At 45.5% G+C, this 22,672-nt stretch overlaps 1 protein-coding gene across 1 annotated transcript; it reads left to right on the plus strand.

The window, feature by feature from the left end:
• The first annotated feature begins 1,716 nt into the window (after nucleotides 1-1,716).
• On the plus strand, nucleotides 1,717-22,618 carry dctn2 (dynactin 2 (p50)). The gene is made up of 14 exons (XM_061220863.1): nucleotides 1,717-2,029; nucleotides 3,374-3,442; nucleotides 9,771-9,867; nucleotides 10,016-10,077; nucleotides 11,127-11,225; nucleotides 13,070-13,230; nucleotides 13,656-13,806; nucleotides 14,146-14,211; nucleotides 16,175-16,213; nucleotides 16,653-16,730; nucleotides 17,449-17,520; nucleotides 17,903-18,005; nucleotides 18,508-18,599; nucleotides 21,735-22,618. Exons 1-14 carry the CDS (start codon nucleotides 1,994-1,996, stop codon nucleotides 21,819-21,821), a joined length of 1,212 nt encoding a protein of 403 aa, XP_061076847.1. The 5' UTR covers nucleotides 1,717-1,993; the 3' UTR covers nucleotides 21,822-22,618.
• The last annotated feature ends 54 nt before the right edge of the window (nucleotides 22,619-22,672 follow it).

A 22,672-nucleotide genomic window follows, 5' to 3' on the forward strand; every position in this document is an offset into this window, starting at 1 on the left:
GTAAGGTGTGGTTATTTGCATTACTGTCACCTTTCTTTCAGCTTCGACCAGTCTGGCCCTTCTCCTCTGACCTCTTTCATTACCAACGCATTTCTGCCTGCAGAACTGCTGCTCACTGGATGTTTTTGGTTTTTCTAAAGACTGTTGTGTGTGAAAATCACACAAGATCAGCAGTTTTTGAGATACTCAAACCACCCTGTCTAGCACCAACAAGCATTCCACGGTCAAAGTCACTTAGATCACATTTCTTCCCCATTCTGACTTTTGGTCTAAAAAACAGCTGAATCTCTTGATCATGTCTGCATGCTTTCATGCATTTAGTTGCTGCCACATGATTGGCTGATTAAACATTTGCATTAACAAGCTGGTGCACAGGTCTACCTAGTGAAGTGGTCACTGGGTGTATTTGATGAGTGTGAAATTGTGTGAATTATAAGGATAGCTGTATATACAATGCACACAACTGCAAAGTAGTTGTTTTGTAGGCTGGTGTTTACTGAAGGAGGAGCATCTTACACTGTGCTTTTATGTACAGGAAACAAGTTGCCAACAACCTGCACAGCATTACGTAATTTCAGCCTTTCCAAGCCCTGGGAAAGCAGACAGTAAGTCCACAGCAGCGCTGTCCCAAGTGGAGTGCTATGTACATGCGCAGTCAGGAGCAGATTATAGGCTGGGAATGAGCGTCCTCATACATTTACTTCTGAATATTCAAAAGGGAAGTGAAGTCTTACATAAAAACACTATCGACCTCACACAATAAGAAAGCTCTTAAAACCAATACAACATACACACAATTTATTAGGTACACCTTTCTACTGGGTAGGACCTTCCATTGCCCCCAGAACAGCCCTAATTCTTTATTCGACAAGGTGCTGGAAACAAACCTTACAGATTCTGGTCCATGTTGACATGATAGGATCACGCAGTGCCAGCTGCACATTCATGCTGTGAATCTCCCATTCCACCACATCCCAAATGTGCTTTATTGGAATGAGATCAGGTGACTGAGGAGGCCACTGGAGTACACTGAACTCATTGTCATGTTTGTGGAACCAGCTTGTGGCATGGCACTTAATCCTGCGGTTAATAGCCATCAGATGATAGGACTGTGGCCATAAAGGCATGCACATGGTCAGCAACAATAGTTAGGCAGGCTGTGGCATTTAAACAATGATCAACTTGTATTAAGGGGTCTAATTGTGACAACAAAACATTCCCCACACCATTACACTGCTGGCACAAGGCAGGATGGATTCACACTCACACTCAATTCTGACCCTACCATCTGCAAGTCTCAGCAGAACTGTAGTTTTGTCAGACCAGGCAACACTTTTCTAGGCGTCAACTGTCAGTTCTGGTGATTCTGTACCTGCAGCCTCAGGTCCCTGTTCTTAACTGACAGGAGTGGAACCCAGTGAGGTCTTCTGCAGCTGTAGCCCATCCACTTTAAATAACTTTGATGTATCGTGTGTTCAGAGATGCTCTTCTGCATACCACTGCTCTAACGCATGGGTATTTGAATTACTGTTGCCTTCCTGTCACCTTGAACCAGTCTGGCCATTCTCCTCTGACCTCTCTCATTAAGGCATTTTTGCCCATATCCAGCAATATCCAGATTTTTTGGTTTTCCCTTCTCAAATGTTACTTTAATTCCTGTTGTACAGTAGCTCTATGGTGACTATTTTCTACAGTAAACTGGGGACGATAGCGCGAGATCACAGAATAACGCGAGATCACCGGCTACTCGGTTCGCCAGGATTTGAGAGCTGTCAAACAGCGGGGGAAATATACATCTACAGATAATCCCGAGTTTACATAAATGTGGTCTAACTTTAATTAATGCTTTACCAAAACAGTTCTCCTGGGGTATATTAAAAACATACTAGGTGTACCTGTTACCGCTACCACTTCACCTCCTGCTATTGTATCAAAGCGCAAGGACAGCTCATCTTTCTTCAAAGTCTCCTGCGGATCACAGCTCGCTACAGCAATGGCGGATCCCAAATATGCCAACCTGCCAGGAATCGTGAGTAAATAAACGCTGTAGCAGGCGTGAAGCTGCCCGCTCAGGACGTTATTTAAGCGGCTGCTTCATCGCCCTGATTGGCTTTTATTCTCAATAAATAGGGAAATGGGTTGATTAGAAAATGGCTAGGCTGCAAACGGTAGTCTCGGCTAGTCTAACGTTAGCTGATAGCAAGCTAACAGTGGCTATTTAGGAGGTAGCCTCGAGTACATGGAAATAAAAAGCCATGAACTTAGGTAGGCTAGTTTATTTTTTATTTTTGTTGTAGCCTGACGACAACTAACGCAAGCTCTCTTGCTTGCAAGCAAGATGACAACATCTTTCAGTTCACTCAGCCAGCCAAGCTTAGCTGCTAAAATAACACTGTCATTGTAGCAAGCTTCTCTCATTGTTGTTAGTCAGCTATTAGCTGGTTAGCTAGCACAAGCTAATACTCACTATTTATGTTATCTTGTTCAATCTAGCTAGCTAGCTAATCTAGCGCCAACAAACCTGATAAATAAATGTTGCTTCGCTAAATGCATGCGTGGACTAAATGCAATTGTTAACCTGTAGCTAACGTTAGCTCGCTAATCACTTGGCCTACGAATAACGTATTTACTTGAACGTATTTTCTGACATAATTAACATGGTAACGTTAACTTAGTTGTCGAATAAGATCATTACCGTAACGTGTAAGCAGCCTATGTATGCTAATAGCGTTAAACGAAGCATCCATAATAAGCGAGCGATGTTAACGGGCCTGGTGATTCACTGCTCTTGGCCAGGGCGTTGGTCCCTCATATGATGCACTACTGGATATGCATATATTGAATCTGGTTACGTGCTAACCGGTTTTGCCAATGGTGTAGCTAACGTTATCGTAAAATGGCAAAAAAGGAGTAACACGTAGTTTGCTAAAAGGGATGTGCGTAAATCCTTGTTTGTCCAGACAATTGTTGTAACGGTAACGTTAGTCTAGCCGGGTTTGTCATTGACATTGAGCCATGGTAACACTCCGCCTTTGTTGAACACCTGTCCTTCTAACTTCAATAATTTTCAGCATTTTAATTGTGACAGCATTTCACATTTCACATTTCACTAGGCCGTCGTCCTGTTTGGACCTTTTGTTTACCAAAGCGCCAAATTATGGAAACTGCATTTAATCCCGAGACCGAACATAAACCGTTAAACCAAACGGGGCGAGTTAAACAGCCATACAGATGTTTCTGCCTTGCTACATTTATTTAGAAAGGATTTCTTATACTCTTTACTGTTAGCTCCACGTCTCACTCATCCTGACACCGGGGCTTGTAAAGCAGTCCGTTTCTTTTGGGGTTAACGGATTTCTGGTTTGTTCCTCAGGCCACCAATGAGCCAGACGTGTACGAGACTAGCGACCTGCCGGAGGACGACCAGGCTCAGTTTGAGTCGGTGAGTTCCAGAAAGAGAGAAGACTGGGTTTCACCGCTAGCATCCGCGTCTCGCACTTTCAAACCTACAACCGTCTAACAACCCCATTAATATAGAACCACACCTGGCTGGCCCTAACTCCACTAAGAATATTTGGCCTCATAATTAACAGCTGAATGCACTTGTATGACGGACCAGGAGCCCGTTATTATGGTATTAAGTTATGGCAGTTGTATGTAACAATGTCGAATTTGCGCATATTGGTTAATTTCAGATCTACAGGAATCCATAAAATGTTAGCATTGAATATATGGAGAATGTGACTATAATAAATCTTTACGTCAGTAGTTGCTGTATTAGTTGGGGAAATTGTTGATATATATATATATATATATATATACTATATATATATATATATATATATATATATATATATATATATATATATATATAGTATATATAGTAGTCTAGTATATATAGTAGTCTGAGATATTATTGTGGATGTATTATTATTATGGTTATTATTTAAGCTCACTTTTCTTGGCTCTTGTCTTGCTGTGTGAAGGCCCAGTGATGCATTGCGTTGCAGACGCTCATGTGTCGCGTGTTTATAAAAGTGGATACGCCGGGTTAGCATGTGACTGCCTGACGGCTATTGGTCTTATTTTGTTGGAGTGAAATTCTGATCTGCCAGGCATCAGCAAAATTGCTTTCTTCTAGCCTGTCTATTCTGTTTACCTGACATAACTGGCATTTGCAGACATTCTTACCCCGAGCAACTTACAGTGTGGAAGACAAGTGTGTAAATCAGCGTTCAGAGCAACTAACCCTACAGGTGGGAGGTGAATGGTGAGGAACAGGAAGAAAAAGTGTTCATTTTTAGCAGCGGGATGAAAATGATCTCACCCTGTGTGCGCATCGTCCCACCAGAGAACATCTCAGCTGACACAATACGTTGTGTCGATATTATAACATTGCCACTACGTGGCAGGAACGTTGTGTCGATATTATAACATTGCCACTACGTGGCAGGAACGTTGTGAGAAGGTTTTGTGTTGGCTGGGATGTTCCTGTGGAGTGTGAGTTCTTGTTTAACGTGTTTGAGCGACACGCAGTAAACCTAATAGTGTCCCCCCCCCTCCCCACCTCCCATGTCCCGCCCCAACACCCCCTCCCACCTCTTCTGACCCCACCTATCCGGGACACTAGTTTGTGCAAGTAAGATTTTGGTTTTTTTCCCCAAAAGTGCTTCATTGGAAATGACGCATGTTGTAATGAGTTTTTGATTTATTTTGCTGTTCTTTTGGGGCTTTTAATCGAACATTAACTTGATGGTGTCTCCTTCTCTAATCCTCATATTACCAAATTGAAAATGAATTCATTGCCTTGGTCTGCTAATTTGATTGGATTTTATTTTTTTATTATTTTTTTTATTCAGATGTGTGGCATTTCTTTATTTGCCACCATAATGTTACCTGTTCAAACCATTCTGTTCCCCCCTGTTTAATATCTGATTTGTTGATTGGTATCTGATTTAAGAAGCTGGGTATTGGACCCCAGTCTACAAATCACTTAATTTCCTTCATCGCCAGTTCCATCTAGTTGAAACATGCAACAGGGACCTATGCCAAGTCCCAGAGGAGAATGAAAGAGTGAGTGAGTGTGTGAGAGAGAGAGAGAGAGAGAGAGAGCGCGAGTGAGAGAGAGTGTGTGTGTGTGTGTGTGTGTGTGTGTGTGTGTGTTGGCGAGCACGAACCACTAATGCCACCTGCTTAAACGCAAGCTCTGTGTCTGCCCCACACTAACTCTGCCAAGCTGCTGGACCTTAGACCCCTCTGTAGTTGCAAACATCCTGGGCGGTATGGAACATGAGGTTTTGCACAGAACCCAATACAAGCCAGACAGTCCAGCAGGCTACCAGACAGAAATCTAACCCAGTTCTGCAGTGGAAGTCCATGCATCTGGACAGCCCTCCTGGGCCACTGAATTATTTTAGGGGTGCACCATGTAGGCATTTTTGGGCCGTTATCAATGACCAATGTTTATCCGTCCACATTGGATGGCATACTGTCACGTTTTAACGGAGCAACATGGTTGGGCACACTTTCTAGGTTTTTATAAGCAATTTGTACAAGAGGGCATTGAAGAAACAAGATGAAAGTATTAAATATGTTTGTTCTTTAGTTCAGGAGAAGTAAGCGTTTTAAATTCATTGTCCTATCTTCAACCGGTTGAGAATGTTCTCCTCATAGTGTGTCACATGAGGATAACCACTCTCCTTATCCCTCCTCTGTAACTAGTCACCTATTGTTTGCGCCACTGGCCTCCAGGCAAGACAATGCTAATATTGGACTAACGTTAGGTTCACTTAAATTAGAGTGCCTTTTTAAGGACTATTATACGATTTCTAGTTGCAGTATATTCATTCCTTCATAAGGATGTTATAGTTGTGCTTTTATCCTAACTTAGCTAGCTAGCAAAAATGGTCCTTGTGAAAAGTCAGTCTCCCAAGATGAGCGCGTATCTATGGTAGCTATGGTAACAAACAACAGAAGCTGTGTCTCAAACCGCGTACTGCCGTGCTCTCGCGCTCCAAGCGCAAACTCCCGAAAGCAGACTGGAGTGTGGAGCGCGGTTTGCGGTTTGAGACACAGCTAGTGTGTGGAAAGTGGGGGCATGGTCTGTCAATCATAGCTAATTGACAGTTCTCATTACCATGCCCAGTTTGGGTGAACTTTTATAGTCAGAAATTTAGGCTTAGAAAAATAAGTTTAATTTAATAAATTACTATTCAGTCATGTAATTTTTTTATCTACAATTGCTTTGTTGTTGTTAAAGACAACTGGCATGTGTCACATTCAACCACCATGTTACTCCTTTAAGATATTATGGGCCATTCATCCTTAATTTAATTTTAATCCTTAAAATATATATTTTTGAAAGATTCCTGCACCCTTAAGCAAATGTAATATACTGCAATATAATTTAAAATATAACAATGCATTTCACAGCATTGTATTTTACTATTTTTTATATTTTTTATACACCAATATTCTGGACAAAATTCTTCTTTTATGAGGAATTGTGTGTTTCCGATTGTACCACATTGTGACCTGCAGAAGAGTCTTTGAATATGGCTGTGCATTTGGAACTGTAGCCATCCCTCTTATCTATGAAGCGTCTCAGATAGGTCACCCCTTCACTCACAGCATTGCATCCTGGGTAATCCCCACACGTCAGTGGTGCTAGACAGATTCTGGAAATCACAATCATTTTTCAGCAGTTCTGCTTTACCAGCCAATCGGTGAACAGCACGGGCCTTTGCCAGCCAATCGGTGAACAGCACGAGCCTTTGCCAGCCAATCAGCGAAAATGGCACCAGCCTTTGTCAGCCAATCGGCAAACGGCACAAGCCTTTGCCAGCCAATCGGCAAACAGCACAAGCCTTTGCCAGCCAATCGGCACTCTTAATCACCAAACAGCAGAGAGAGAATGCGGTGGACTGGGGCGGAGCTTAATCGCAGCTGGGCGTGGCTCCCAGTGGTGGTGGGAAAGACTGTCTCCTCCTCTCTCTCCTGCCTGCTCTCCCTATGCACGGCATGTGACAGTAACCACGTTAATCTCTGTATCTCTCTCTTCCCTCTCTCTCTCTCTCGCTCTCTCTCTCTCTCTCTCTCCCTCTTCTTTCTCTAACTCTTGGGGAACCCAAGGAGCTGGTAAGAGCCCCCCGGACTCCCTCCTGCTAACAGTAGTTTGTGTTTTGTGTTTCTGTCTCAATGTCTGTCTGCCCGTGTTTGGTGATTTTGTTTCCCTTTGCCTTGATATTTTTGGGGAAGGTCGTTGGACCCTACTCTGCACCTGTGTGAGATATAATTGCACCAGAATAAAAATTCTCAAAAAACATGGCATTCTCATGTTTCTCCCATGTGACCTTCCAAGCGCACCCCCAGCACATTCAGGATTCTATCCCACAATCCCACAATCCCACAATCCCACAATCCCACAATCCACTCCCAGAAGCAGAACCAGCGCTGGCCACTGCTGTAGATGCCATGTAACAAGTTAAAATGTGACATGGCAATAAAGACAGGAAATGATATTGCAAGGGATGCTGTGGCATGCAGATGATCATCCGTTTTATATTACATTACAAAGCCTACGGTCAATAGGTCACACATGCACCAGAGGTTACGGTACATACAGTGCAGTCTGTAAGAGTCTGTCGTTTTGGCCCTGTCCTTTACCCTCCCAGATTTGAATGAAATTATGAATACGAAGTGCACGCTCTCACATTTACATCATTAAGAAGAAAGAGACCACTGGTGAGCACAGTAATCAGGGTCTGGTAGGCCAAGGTAGGCCTCTGCAGTTGATGACTGAAGAATTCTCACCATTATTAAGAAAATAATGAAGAAATAATAATGGAGAAAAACCCCCAAACACATCCGGATCAGAAACCCTCCTCGGGAGGCAGGTGTGAATGTGTCGGTGACTAGTGTCCGCAGTGCACCTAACATCTGCCCAAGAACCAAAGCACCGCCTTCATCTGTGAAACATGGTGCTGGGGTGTCATAGTTTGGGCGTGTATGGCTGAAAGGCCTTCATTGATAACGCAACTGCTGAGAGCAGCAGCAGAATTCGTTCTGAATTGTACAGAAGCATCTCATCTCTTCAAGCTCATGTTCAAGTCAATGCCTCCATACCCATTGGATGGTGTCTCATCCCACAGAAAGGCAATGATCCCAAACATACACCTGTGCTCTCTTTCTTCTTAATGATGTTCTACAGTGTAAACCGTTTGTTTTGGTGAGCCTATTGTTCAGCCAACGTGCCCCCCCCCCCCCAAACCTCATAATGGCTTCTTTGATTTTCATTAGCACAATTCTGGTCCAGATGTTGACAAACGGCAATAACAGACTCCAAAGGCAATCAAAAGCCTAGAATCCTAAAATCATTTCATTGTTATGTGCTTGAGTACAGAGCCATACAAACAGCAGTTGTACCACTGTCCAAATACTTATGGACTTCACTGTAGGTCTATAAATATTTGGAAGTTGACAAAGTTATTGTTATTTTAGCTGTCAGGTATTGGTGTTTGAAGTAAAGCATGAATATGAGCTCAAAGTGCAGACGTCCAGCTTTAATTTGAGGGTATTCACAGCCCTTTTTATACATAGTCCCCCTAATTTTGGGGGATAAATTAACATAGTCATAGATTAAATTGTAATGTTTTATAATTTGTTGCATATCCGTTGCATGCCATGACTTCCTGATGTCTGTGACCTATCTACATCATCGGAATCTGGTTATCTTATTCTCAGGTTGTCCTACAAGCGATACTAAAACTCTGCATTTGAATGGATCTCTTTGGGACTTGGGAGGTGGGGCTTGATTCAGCTGTAAATTATGCTGATGCAGTCTACATCTACATCAAATGCTATGGTATATAGGCGACCATTACATTTCCCATTTGAAGTTGACATATACACCAGTTAATGGCGTACAGCTTGGTGATGGTGCTGAAAGCTGTTCATCAGTGTCCAACTCCCTCTCTCCTGCTTCCTCTCATCGCTTCATTTTCCTGCCTTTCTTTCTTCTTCCTCCACCTCTTCATTGCCACCTATTCAGCCCCACCTGGCTGCGGCCTCCATGTCATCCTGACCCTCATGTCTATTAAATTCCTGAGCCAGTGCCTCTGAAGAAGACCGCCGGGCACGAATTACTTTGCTTTGGGCTATAACACTAACCCCCTCTCAGTCAGTTCCCCACACTAATGATGTCGACGGGCTTGTTTCGAGCTTTTGCACGCTTGTGTGTCTTGTAAGTCTGTCTGTCACCCCCTTCTGTCTGCATGCGTACTGCATTGTGTTACGGTTCTGTGTGACACTCGAGTGTGTGTGAGTGTGTGCATGTGTTTTTTCACTGTTGTGGAATTACTGATTCCCTGAGGTCAGTCAACCAGTCTGACCGAACAACCCTGACTTAAATTATGCAGCGAAATCTCCACAGATCAACCAATCGCAGTTGTTCAGGTCCACCCTGGGTCCTCCCCTGACCAAAACATACGTTTTATGCATTCATTTAGAATCCGTGCATGGTAACTTTTGGGTGGCTGGGCTTGGATTCTGTCAACATTCACCTGTACCTTCAACTTGCAGAATAAGTGCAGGTCAGGCTGCGTTTGAGGAGAATATGATGACTGAGGCTTCTGCTTAATTGAGTGTTAAAATGGAGGACAAGTTTTGAGTCCAGTTTTGAGAGAGGCTCTGAGTGCTATGTGTGTGTGTAGGCTGTGTCTCATATCCGTGTGTGTGTGTCTCATGTCCATGTGTGTGTGTCTGTGCTGCAGGAAGAGCTCTGTAGTGACAGTGTTGAGCGCATCGTGGTCAACCCTAACGCCGCCTACGACAAGTTCAAGGACAAACGGGTCACCACGAAGGGTCTCGGTGTGTATCGGCATCCCTGCTACCTGTGTGATTACCTGCTTACCTCTGACTGGGGCTTACCTGTGATTGAAGGTTACCTGTGGAATTTCACACAGTGATGTAGAAGTCAGGACCTGTTATATTGAACTTTTTTGTCTCTTTCTTGCAGACTTCTCTGACCGCATTAGTCAGACGAGGAGAGTGGGCTACGAGTCTGGGGAGTATGAGATAGTGAGTACCTTGCTTCTGGAAAATTAAGTTTAATGTGTGTGTGTGTGTGTGTGTGTGTGTGTGTGTGTGTGTGTGTGTGTGTATACGTGTATGTACATGTGCGTGCGTGCGTGCGTGCGTGTGTGTGTGTGTGTGTGTGTACATGTGCGTGCGTGTGTGTACATGTGCGTGCGTGTGTGTACATGTGCGTGCACATGTGCGTGTGTGTGTGTGTGTAAATGTGCGTGCGCGTGTGTGTGTGTAAATGTGCATGCGCGTGTGTGTAAATGTGCATGCGCGTGTGTGTAAATGTGCATGCGCGTGTGTGTACATGTGCGTGCGTGTGCGTGTGTACATGCGCGCGTGTGTGTGTAAATGTGCGTGCGCGTGTGTGTGTAAATGTGCGTGCGCGTGTGTGTGTACATGTGCGTGCGTGTGTGTGTACATGTGCGTGCGTGTGTGTACATGTGCGTGCGTGTGTGTACATGTGCGTGCACATGTGCGTGTGTGTGTGTAAATGCGTGCGCGTGTGTGTGTGTAAATGTGCGTGCGCGTGTGTGTAAATGTGCATGCGCGTGTGTGTACATGTGCGTGCGTGTGCGTGTGTACATGCGCGCGTGTGTGTGTAAATGTGCGTGCGCGTGTGTGTGTAAATGTGCGTGCGCGTGTGTGTGTACATGTGCGTGCGTGTGCGTGTGTACATGTGCGTGCGTGTGTGTGTACATGTGCGTATGTGTGCGTGTGTACATGTGCGTGCGTGTGTGTGTACATGTGCGTGCGTGTGTGTGTACATGTGCGTGCGTGTGTGTGTACATGTGCGTATGTGTGCGTGTGTACATGTGCGTGCGTGTGTGTGTACATGTGCGTGCGTGTGTGTGTACATGTGCGTATGTGTGCGTGTGTACATGTGCGTGCGTGTGTACATGTGCGTGCGTGTGTGTGTACATGTGCGTGCGTGTGTGTGTGTACATGTGCGTGCGTGCGTGTGTGTGTACATGTGCGGCGCGTGCGTGCATGTGTGTACATGTGCGTGCGTGTGTGTGTATGTAACCCCTCTCTCTCTGTCCCAGCTGGCAGAGGGCTGTGGGGTGAAGGAGAGCCCCCAGCAGAAGTATCAGCGGCTGCTGAGTGAGATCCAGGAGCTGAGCCAGGAGGTGGAGTCTATCCAGGTGAGGCCCTTCAGGCTCCTGCTGCTCAACACCTTGGCTTCCCGGAGACGTTAGGAATTGTAGTCCCGGCGATGCTGAAGCAGAATTTATCCATGGCTTTGCCCTTCTTTGGATCTTGATTTTGCCGGCTTGAACTTCGTCCTTGCCCATTGGATCAGCTTCTCCGGCCCTTGCAGGATCCCCCTACTTCCTGGGACTGACAGTCAGATTATCCATGAAGGCTCCGATTGGTGGTTGGCTCATCCCTGATGGCACTCTGGTTCTGCAGACTTGACGATCATGTTCATTGCCATGGTGAAGAGGATCATAGAGATGGTGCAGCCCGTGATGATCCCAACCTCCCGCCGCTCAAATGTTTCTGACCATGTTGTGACTCTCATTCTTAACTAGTTGTAACAGGCCTTCCTCCTAGCCTGGCACATGATGCTTGGTTATAGTCGTCTGGACCAGCTTGTGCGGGATGGAGCTGTAGGTGTTGGCCAGGTCAAGCCAGAACTCTGTGAGGTCTCCTTTGTTCTCACTGGCCTCTCTCACTACTATGCTGAAGAAAATCTTTCCTTCAACGCTTAGCAGGGTGATGATCCTGAACTGGTTGTTTCTCTCTGAATCTTCTTTCTTCCGTCGGTCTCCAGACTACCCCAGCGAATTTGCACCACTGTGCCGCTTTTCCTCTTCTCCAGATGACTCTCAGGACCTGAGAGCCAGTAAGATGGACAGTACCTGTAGACCTGGTATGAGACTCTGCTTGGGCCAGAGGCTGAGCTAGACCATGCCCTATTGATGATGATCTTCACAGCTCTTAGGTTCAGGTGTTAGGTTCCAGTCCACGTCTCCCTTTACTGCTGCTTCTAGCACCTTGTTGGCATCCTCGTCGAACTGTTGCCACTATCTTGCAGGCCTGTGGCCATTTGACTCAAACCTTCTCTGGGATTTGTTCGGAGGGATAGGTTGGAGGCTCCAGGATCTACGGGATGTTTCCTGGCCTGTCTCCTCCTCTCTCTCCCCAGAGAAGGTACCTGTGCATTGAGATGCTCTCACTCCTACCAAACACTTCATCTGGGTTTGGTGAATCTTTGGTGAAACTGCCTCGGCAGTTCTTGCAGTCCTTTCCACATTTGCGTTCCGTACCCGTAGTCCATTGCCATTTTGACCAGCTTTTGGTCTGTCTGATTGGAGTGCTCATCCAGACAGAGATCAACGCGAGGGAGAGCAGTGCGGAGGAGAGGCAGTGTGTGTAATGTGTGTGTTGAGTGTGTGTAATGTGTGTGTAATGAGTTGTGTGTGTTATTCTCCTCTCCAGGTCAGCACGCGGGAGAGCAGTGCGGAGGAGAGGCAGTGTGTGTAATGTGTGTGTTGAGTGTGTGTAATGTGTGTAATGAGTTGTGTGTGTTATTCTCCTCTCCAGGTCAGCACGCGGGAGAGCAGTGCGGAGGAGAGGCAGTGTGTGTAATGTGTGTGTTGAGTGTGTGTAATGTGTGTGTAATGAGTTGTGTGTGTTATTCTCCTCTCCAGGTCAGCACGCGGGAGAGCAGTGCGGAGGAGAGGCAGTGTGTGTAATGTGTGTGTTGAGTGTGTGTAATGTGTGTGTAATGAGTTGTGTGTGTTATTCTCCTCTCCAGGTCAGCACGCGGGAGAGCAGTGCGGAGGAGAGGCAGTGTGTGTAATGTGTGTGTTGAGTGTGTGTAATGTGTGTGTAATGAGTTGTGTGTGTTATTCTCCTCTCCAGGTCAGCACGCGGGAGAGCAGTGCGGAGGAGAGGCAGTGTGTGTAATGTGTGTGTTGAGTGTGTGTAATGTGTGTGTAATGTGTGTGTAATGAGTTGTGTGTGTTATTCTCCTCTCCAGGTCAGCACGCGGGAGAGCAGTGCGGAGGAGAGGCTCACCCCAGTGGCTCTGGCCAAGCACGCAGCTCAGCTCAAACAGCAGCTGGTCTCCTCTCACCTGGACTCCCTGCTGGGGCCCCAGGCCCACATCAACCTGGCCGACCCCGATGGAGCTCTCGCCAAGTGAGGAGGGAGGGAGGGAGGGAGGGGGGCAGATAGATAGATAGAGGGGTGCTGAGGGTGTTGAGGGAGGCGGTGTCCCCAGGCAGTTGGGAGAGAGGGATAGGGATAGGAGGTTAGAGGGATGGTTGGGTGCTGAGGGTGTGGTTCTCTCCAGGCGGTTGGGAGAGAGGGATAGGGAGAGGAGGATAGAGGGAGGAGGATAGAGGGAGGAGGATAGGGAGAGGAGGATAGGGAGAGGAGGTTAGAGGGATGGTTGGGGGCTGAGGGTGTGGTTGGGGGCTGAGGGTGTGGTTGGGTGCTGAGGGTGTGGTTGTCTCCAGGCGGTTGGGAGAGAGGGATAGGGAGAGGAGGATAGGGAGAGGAGGTTAGAGAGATGGTTGGGGGCTGAGGGTGTGGTTGGGTGCTGAGGGTGTGGTTGTCTCCAGGCGGTTGCTGACTCAGCTGGAGGTGGCGAGGGGAAGCCGTGGAGGCTCGGCGGGAGAGGGCCGGGCGGCCGGAGCCAAAGGGCCGGACGGCGTGGTGATGTACGAGCTGCACAGCCGCCCGGAGCAGGAGCGCTTCACTGAGTCTGCCAAGGTGGGCGGGGCGGGCTGTGGTGTGTCCTGTGGTGTGTCCTGTAGTGTGTCCTGTGGTGTGTCCTGTGGTGTGTCCTGTGGTGTGTCCTGTGGTGTGTCCTGTGGTGTATGTCCTGTGGTGTGTCCTGTGGTGTGTGTCCTGTGGTGTGTCCTGTGGTGTGTGTCCTGTGGTGTGTGTCCTGTGGTGTGTCCTGTGGTGTATGTCCTGTGGTGTATGTCCTGTGGTGTATGTCCTGTGGTGTATGTCCTGTGGTGTATGTCCTGTGGTGTGTCCTGTGGTGTGTCCTGTGGTGTGTCCTGTGGTGTAGGTACTGATACGCTCCTCATGTTGGTTGTGCAGATTGCGGAGCTGGAGAAGCGTCTTGCAGAGCTGGAGACGGCAGTGGGGTCTGGCTCAGATAAACAGGTATTGATACACACACACTCACATTCACACTCACACACACACACACACACACACACACAGTTCTTCCAATGAAGGGGGGTTGCCCAAGCCAAGAGTTCATGGTGGTTCAGGTTGGACTCCACACTACACCTCTATGTGTGGCGCACTGCCTTTCCAATTGATGCAGAGGATCTCCTATAGGCAGCTTACATGGAAGGCCTCCAGGCTTCTGAGATGGTGGCTGCCCATGCCTTGGAATTATCCACTGGTGCAGTTGTCAGATTTTGCTTCCCACATGCTCAAAGGTAGGAACAGTGGCTAGCTGTTGGCCTTCTTGTGTGAAGGTTGTTTGGCTGGTGGGGACTTTTTTGGGTGTTGATGACAATTTCCATCCCTCCTGTATGCAGTTACAGCTGCTGAGAGGATGTGTTGTTGGGCCTCTGGTTTGTGGGCTACCAGGGCACAGTAATCGACATACAGCATACATACACACCATACCATACATCACACAGCTCCATTACGTCCTCTGAGGTCAACTTGGTGGTTGCCTCAGTTGATGTTCAGCAGGTTACTGTCAAGGTCAATGGTGACTCCAGCCTGCTTCTCTACCTCCCTGTGTAAGTGTTGTAGCACAATCGAGGAAGATAAATAGGACTGGAGCTAGCACACAGCCCTGTCTGACTCCGGTCTGCACAATAATCATCATTCTTGAATGAAATTCAAAGATCCAAGGATGTTGAAGAACTTGGGTGGACATCCACATTCCTTCAGGACTTTAGGTACCGTATCAAATGCCTTTCAGAGATCTATTAAGGCCATGAACAGATCGTTTTGCTGCTCCCAGCATTTCCCCTGGAGCTGGCATGCAACATACATCATGTCAACTGACCCTCTACCCTTTCGGAAACCATATTATGACTCCGGTATGATCAGTTTGGCTATAGCTAGTGCTAGTCTGTGGCGCATGACCTTGGCCAGGACTTTTCCAGCAATGGCCAACAACGAGAGACCCCTTTGTCTCCGTTGTTTTTATAAATTGTTATAATTGTATATTGGCATTGGCATCGTCCCACACACTCTTTACATAACTCTAGGGTGTAGAGATCATACAGATGTAGCCTCCCTCTTTGAGGATTTCGGCTCGGATGTTATCAGGTACAGGGATTTTATTGTTTTTCAGGGTTTTGACTGCATGCAGGATTTCTTTGAAGGTTGGTGGCAGGTCCAGATTTTGCAAGGTATGCCCTTCAGGGAAGGTCCTGTAGTGCAGTAGGATCCACTGGGTGGGCTGGTGGAGCAAGGTGTTCAAATGCTCAGCCCAGATCTCTATTAGGGCCTGGTCCTTGTTCTGGGTTGTTCCATCAGCAGATCTAGGTGACAGGGAGCATCTTCTGAGGCCAGAGATGGTCTTCACTGCACCATAGAAACCACCATAGAAACTGCATGTTGTTCCCATCTGTGTGGGCCTGGATTTCATTAGCCTTTGAGATCCACCACTCATTTTGCATTTGAGCACCAATCACTGCACTCTGGTTTTACATATTGTTCCCAACTCATTAAAATCACCAAGCAAAATGACCTTGTCACTCCTTGTATAGCTGTACAATAATTCAAGCTCATTGGTTGAAAATTGGTTGTAATTGCCTCAGCCAATGGCGTTTCAACGTCAGCGCGTTCACAGAGAAGGGGGAGGGATAAACAGTGTTGTGGTTTTAAGGTTTTTGTTGCAGCAATTTTTGAAGTCTGAAATTACCAGTTGTACCTTTAAAACCAAAGACATACGTATGATTCATGAAAAATGTTTTTCACAGTATAAATTCCTAAATTTCCTAAAAATTCCCTCAGAATTCCTCAAAAAGGAAACTTTACAATCGTAATATACACACATATACACGTACACATACACATGCACACAGACCAGTTGTGTTCATTTAAGGTGATAATCACACACACAGTACAGTAATGTTTTGTTCTCGTTTTGTAGAGCCCTCTCGTTGCTGGGTTGCAGGGAGGCAGTCTGATGGTGAGTCTGGTCTGTTTTTAAACTGTTTTTGACTTTGCTGTGTTTGTTCACAGCATTTAGAACACAAGGAGAAAACCCCGGTGATGGAATGTATCTGATGTGTATGTTGGTTTTTATCACAGCCAGTCTCTTGGTTAGGTTGTTGAACATGGTTGGTTGGTAAGGTTGTTGAACACGTGTCTTTAAATTCTTTCGTAAGTTAGATTTATTGGCCAGGTGTCCACACTGAAACCAATTATAATGTGAATATGGGACCTTTATTCTTCATGATATGCATTACTATTTCTAATGTAATGTTAATCATTCATAAAAGTGCTTTGAGAGTGCTTGTCCAGCTTTGTGTGCTGTCAGTGTTTCGTTACCCAACGAGGCAGGGGGAGCCGAATGCTGCCCTCTGCCCTGTGTTGGGTCAGACTTCAGCAGTTTCTCTCTCTCTCAGGACACCATGAACCTGCTGCAGGCTCGGGTGGGTGTGCTGGACCTGGCCACTCTGGACCAGGTGGAGGCCAGGCTGCAGGTGAGCTGGAGACCAGGTGGTAGTGCACCCCCCTTGACAGGGTCCCCCACTCCCCTGCAGTGGTGGACGGTTCTCCATATGACTCAGTATCTTGGTTAGAACCACATTATCTTTCCAGAACTTCCATGGGATCTGTTAATTATTACAGTGGATCAGGACCTGGGGAATCTGAGATGATGGAAGGGTACAGAGGGATACAGAGGGATACAGAGGGATACAGAGGGATACAGAGGGATACAGTGGGATACAGAGGGATACAGAGGGATACAGAGGGATACAGTGGGGTACAGAGGGATACAGTGGGGTACAGAGGGATACAGTGGGATACAGAGGGATACAGTGGGGTACAGAGGGATACAGTGGGATACAGAGGGATACAGTGGGATACAGTGGGGTACAGAGGGATACAGTGGGGTACAGAGGGATACAGTGGGGTACAGAGGGATACAGTGGGGTACAGAGGGATACAGTGGGATACAGTGGGGTACAGAGGGAAACAGTGGGGTACAGAGGGATACAGTGGGATACAGTGGGGTACAGAGGGAAACAGTGGGGTACAGAGGGATACAGTATATCCATTTATGGATTTCCGGAACGGGTGGCCGATCAACCTCCTCTCAGTTGACTATTAAATCATGGGGAAAACTGTGCATAGTGCCCCCTACTGGTCATGAGTAGGGTACAGCCACAGGCTATCTGAGCATGTCTGTTTTTCCAGAGTGTCCTGGGAAAGATGAATGAGATCGCCAAGCACAAGGCAGCCATCGAAGACGCCGAGACACAGAACAAGGTGTGTAAAACTCCACCAACTTAAATGTCTAACAGCATTCATTGGTTGATGTGTACTGTTGAATGTGGACCATTTTAACGTAGCAATTTGACTTGACAAGGTGGTGGTTAAGGTACACGACTGGGACCCGCAAGGTCGATGGTGTGATCCCCAGTGTAACCACAATAAGATCCGCACAGCTGTTGGGCCATTGAGCAAGGCCCTTAACCCTGCATTGCTCCAGGAGGATTGTCTCCTGCTTAATTTAATCAACTGTACGTCGCTCTGGATAAGAGTGTCTGCCAAATGCCATTAATGTAATGTAATGTCCACATCTTGAATGCATAAATGTAGGATCTTTCTTTGAAGGTGGTGAAGTCATCACTGTGTGCCTCTCTCTCAGGTGTCGCAGCTTTATGACATCACACAGAAGTGGGACTCCGTGGCGACAACTCTCCCCCAGGTGGTGCAGAGGCTGATTGCTGAGAAGGAGCTGCATGAGCAAGGTACTTTCCCCTCCACCCTGAACACCCATCCATTTTACACTGCATCCACCCCTCCACCCTGAACCCCCATCCATTTTACACTGCATCCACCCTGAACCTCCATCCATTTTACACTGCATCCACCCTGAACCCCCATCCATTTTACACTGCATCCACCCCTCCACCCTGAACCCCCATCCATTTTACACTGCATCCACCCCTCCACCCTGAACCCCCATCCATTTTACACTGCATCCACCCCTCCACCCTGAACCCCCATCCATTTTACACTGCATCCACCCTGAACCCCCATCCATTTTACACTGCATCCACCCCTCCACCCTGAACCCCCATCCATTTTACACTGCATCCACCCTGAACCTCCATCCATTTTACACTGCATCCACCCCTCAACCATCTTAGCAGTGAGAGTTCTCATAAATGCAAGTGTAATTCCCATTCTGTATATACTCTACAGTAACCAGTTCAATTATCTGTAAAGATAATAAGTAATCTCTCTCAGCCATGCAGTTTGGCTCACTGCTGACATACCTGGACACCACTCAGCAGATGATCAATAACTCCTTGAAAGATGACGCCTTACTGCTCTCACAGGTAGGATTCTGCTCTCACTGATCTCACAGGTTAATTTCTGCCCTTACTGATTTCACAGATTAATATTTGCCCTTACTGATCTCACAGGTTAATATCTGCTCTCACAGGTTAATATCTGATCTCACAGATTAATATCTACTCTTACTGATTTCACAGGTTAATATCTGATCTCACAGGTTAATATCTGCCCTTACTGATTTCACAGGATAATATCTGCCCTTACTGATCTCACAGGTTGATATCTGATCTCACAGTTTAATATCTGATCTCACAGGTTAATATCTGCCCTTACTGATTTCACAGGTTAATATCTGCCCTTACTGATCTCACAGGTTAATATCTGATATCACAGGTTAATATCTACTTTTACTGATTTCACAGGTTAATATTGATCTCACAGGTTAATATCTGCCCTTACTGATCTCACAGGTTAATATCTGATCTCACAGGTTAATATCTGACCTCACAGATTAATATCTACTCTTACTGATTTCACAGGTTAATATCTGACCTCACAGGTTAATATCTGATCTCACAGGTTAATATCTGCCCTTACTGATCTCACAGGTTAATATCTGACCTCACAGGTTAATATCTACTCTTACTGATCTCACAGGTTAATATCTACTCTTACTGATCTCACAGGTTAATATCTGATCTCACAGGTTAATATCTGCCCTTACTGATTTCACAGGTTAATGTCTGCCCTTACTGATCTCACAGGTTAATATCTGCCCTTACTGATCGCACAGGTTAATATCTACTCTTACTGATCTCACAGGTTAATATCTGACCTCACAGATTGATATCTACTCTTACTGACCTCACAGGTTAATATCTGATCTCACAGGTTAATATCTGATCTCACAGGTTAATATCTACTCTTACTGATCTCACAGGTTAATATCTGATCTCACAGGTTAATATCTACTCTTACTGATCTCACAGGTTAATATCTGACTTCACAGGTTAATATCTACTCTTACTGATCTCACAGGTTAATATCTGACCTCACAGGTTAATATCTGCCCTTACTGATTTCACAGGTTAATATCTGTCCTTACTGATCTCACAGGTTAATATCTGATATCACAGGTTAATATCTACTTTTACTGATTTCACAGGTTAATATCTGATCTCACAGGTTAATATCTGCCCTTACTGATTTCACAGGTTAATATCTGCCCTTACTGATCTCACAGGTTAATATCTACTCTTACTGATTTCACGGGTTCATATCTGATCTCACAGGTTAATATCTGACCTCACAGGTTAATATCTGATCTCACAGGTTAATATCTGCCCTTACTGATCTCACAGTTTAATATCTGATCTCACAGGTTAATATCTGATCTCACAGGTTAATATCTGCCCTTACTGATTTCACAGGTTAATATCTGCCCTTACTGATCTCACAGGTTAATATCTGATATCACAGGTTAATATCTACTTTTACTGATTTCACAGGTTAATATCTGATCTCACAGGTTAATATCTGCCCTTACTGATCTCACAGGTTAATATCTAATCTCACAGGTTAATAACTGACCTCACAGGTTAATATCTACTCTTACTGATCTCACAGGTTAATATCTGACCTCACAGGTTAATATCTACTCTTACTGATCTCACAGGTTAATATCTGATCTCACAGGTTAATATCTGCCCTTACTGATTTCACAGGTTAATGTCTGCCCTTACTGATCTCACTGGTTAATATCTGCCCTTACTGATCGCACAGGTTAATATCTACTCTTACTGATCTCACAGGTTAATATCTGACCTCACAGATTGATATCTACTCTTACTGACCTCACAGGTTAATATCTGATCTCACAGGTTAATATCTGATCTCACAGGTTAATATCTACTCTTACTGATCTCACAGGTTAATATCTGACTTCACAGGTTAATATCTACTCTTACTGATCTCACAGGCTAATATCTGACCTCACAGGTTAATATCTGCCCTTACTGATCTCACAGGTTAATATCTACTCTTACTGATTTCACGGGTTCATATCTGATTTCACAGGTTAATATCTGTCCTTACTGATCTCACAGGTTAATATCTACTCTTACTGATTTCACAGGTTAATATCTGCCCTTACTGATCTCACAGGTTAATATCTGATATCACAGGTTAATATCTGCCCTTACTGATCTCACAGGTTAATATCTACTCTTACTGATTTCACGGGTTCATATCTGATCTCACAGGTTAATATCTGACCTCACAGGTTAATATCTACTCTTACTGACCTCACAGGTTAATATCTACTCTTACTGACCTCACAGGTTAATATCTACTCTTACTGATCTCACAGGTTAATATCTGATCTCACAGGGTAATATCTACTCTTACTGATCTCACAGGTTAATATCTGCCCTTACTGATTTCACAGGTTAATATTTGCCCTTACTGATCGCACAGGTTAATATCTACTCTTACTGATCTCACAGGTTAATATCTACTCTTACTGATCTCACAGGTTAATATCTGACCTCACAGGTTAATATCTACTCTTACTGATCTCACAGGTTAATATCTGACCTCACAGGTTAATATCTACTCTTACTCATCTCACAGGTTAATATCTGTCCTTACTGATCTCACAGGTTAATATCTACTCTTACTGATCTCATAGGTTAATATCTGACCTCACAGGTTAATTTCTGCCCTTACTGATCTCACAGGGTAATATCTACTCTTACTGATCTCACAGGTTAATATCTGACCTCACAGGTTAATATCTACTCTTACTCATCTCACAGGTTAATATCTGTCCTTACTGATCTCACAGGTTAATATCTACTCTTACTGATCTCATAGGTTAATATCTGACCTCACAGGTTAATTTCTGCCCTTACTGATCTCACAGGGTAATATCTGTCACAGGAGTCCTACACACAGATAGTCGAGCCCTTTAGCATTGGCTAAAGCGTTAGCTTTCACTCAGCTACGTCACTGCTAGCAGGATTCAGAGTCTGCTAACCTCACTCTCCGGTGATGTGCCGAAGGGACTTTGATTGGGCTCATTTGATTGACCCATTTTCCCCCAAACTGAACCAGTCACGTTTTTGGATTTGTTGGTTGATTGTTTGATTGACATGTGCCTGATCCCACCCCCGCAGGTCCAGCAAACCATGAAGGAGAACCTAAAGGCCATAGAGGAGAACTTTGCAACGCTGGACCAGAGGATGAAGAAACTGTCCAAATAAATCTGTCGCTCTTCACTCTCAGAGTAGAGGAGGAAGAGGAGGGGAAAAGAGGAATGAACATTTTCTCCTTCATCCTCTCCTGTAGCCCTTTCTCGTCTCTGCCTTTTGTTTGTTTTTCTTTTTTTTTGTTATTTTTGCAAAGTTGGAATGTAGGAAAAAACCGAACGAGACCAAATGCTCCCACACTACAGTACCCTTGCACCTGCATCGTTTCTCTGACCAGGCTGCCTTTATATCCTTTGGTTTTTTTTAAACAGCCGCCTGGTATAAATCACATTCTTACTTGTAAAGCAGAGTAGGGCGTGGTTTTCGAGTGCCCGTTAGGGCGTCTGGACCCACCCACAGGGGCAGTTCTGAGGTGGAAGGTCACCAAGGCCATTTGTACAGGAGTGCATCATGGGTAAAAACGTCCACTAACTGAAGAGGGAATTAGATTGAGGACCCGCTGGTTCTTGGGCCTTGGTGAGGAAGGGCAGGAAGAGATGCTTGTAAATATGCCTGCATACCTTAAAATATTTTCGTTGCTTGTTGTATTGACTGATTTGCCACAGAATGGGAGACAGGTGACATTACTACAATGGGCTGCCAATCACTGCCCTTTTTGAACCAATCAGAAAGTTTCCACAGAAAAATGCTTAACGATTGGTTCAAATTGGTCAATTGCTGATGGCAAAGTAGCTCCACCTGTTCGTCACTCTCCCATCTCTACAGATAACTTTGCTTTGTCAATGCCTACAATGGACTGTCCTGTACATTGGACTGGTGTTGGAAACTGAAATAAATGTGCTTCATCCACACGTCGGACTCTTTCTTTCACAGAAGACAAAACACAGGCGGCTACTTTTTTGGTA

Source organism: Conger conger, chromosome 14, assembly GCF_963514075.1.
Source record: "Conger conger chromosome 14, fConCon1.1, whole genome shotgun sequence".
In the NCBI taxonomy this organism is placed as follows: Eukaryota; Metazoa; Chordata; class Actinopteri; order Anguilliformes; family Congridae; genus Conger; species Conger conger.

Coding starts and splice junctions, on each gene's coding strand:
- dctn2 (XM_061220863.1), top strand. CDS start 1,994: ATGGCGGATCCCAAATATGCCAACCTGCCAGGAATC. Junction 2,030..3,373: donor ATGCCAACCTGCCAGGAATC/GTGAGTAAATAA, acceptor TTTGTTCCTCAG/GCCACCAATGAGCCAGACGT. Junction 16,214..16,652: donor TGCAGGGAGGCAGTCTGATG/GTGAGTCTGGTC, acceptor TCTCTCTCTCAG/GACACCATGAACCTGCTGCA.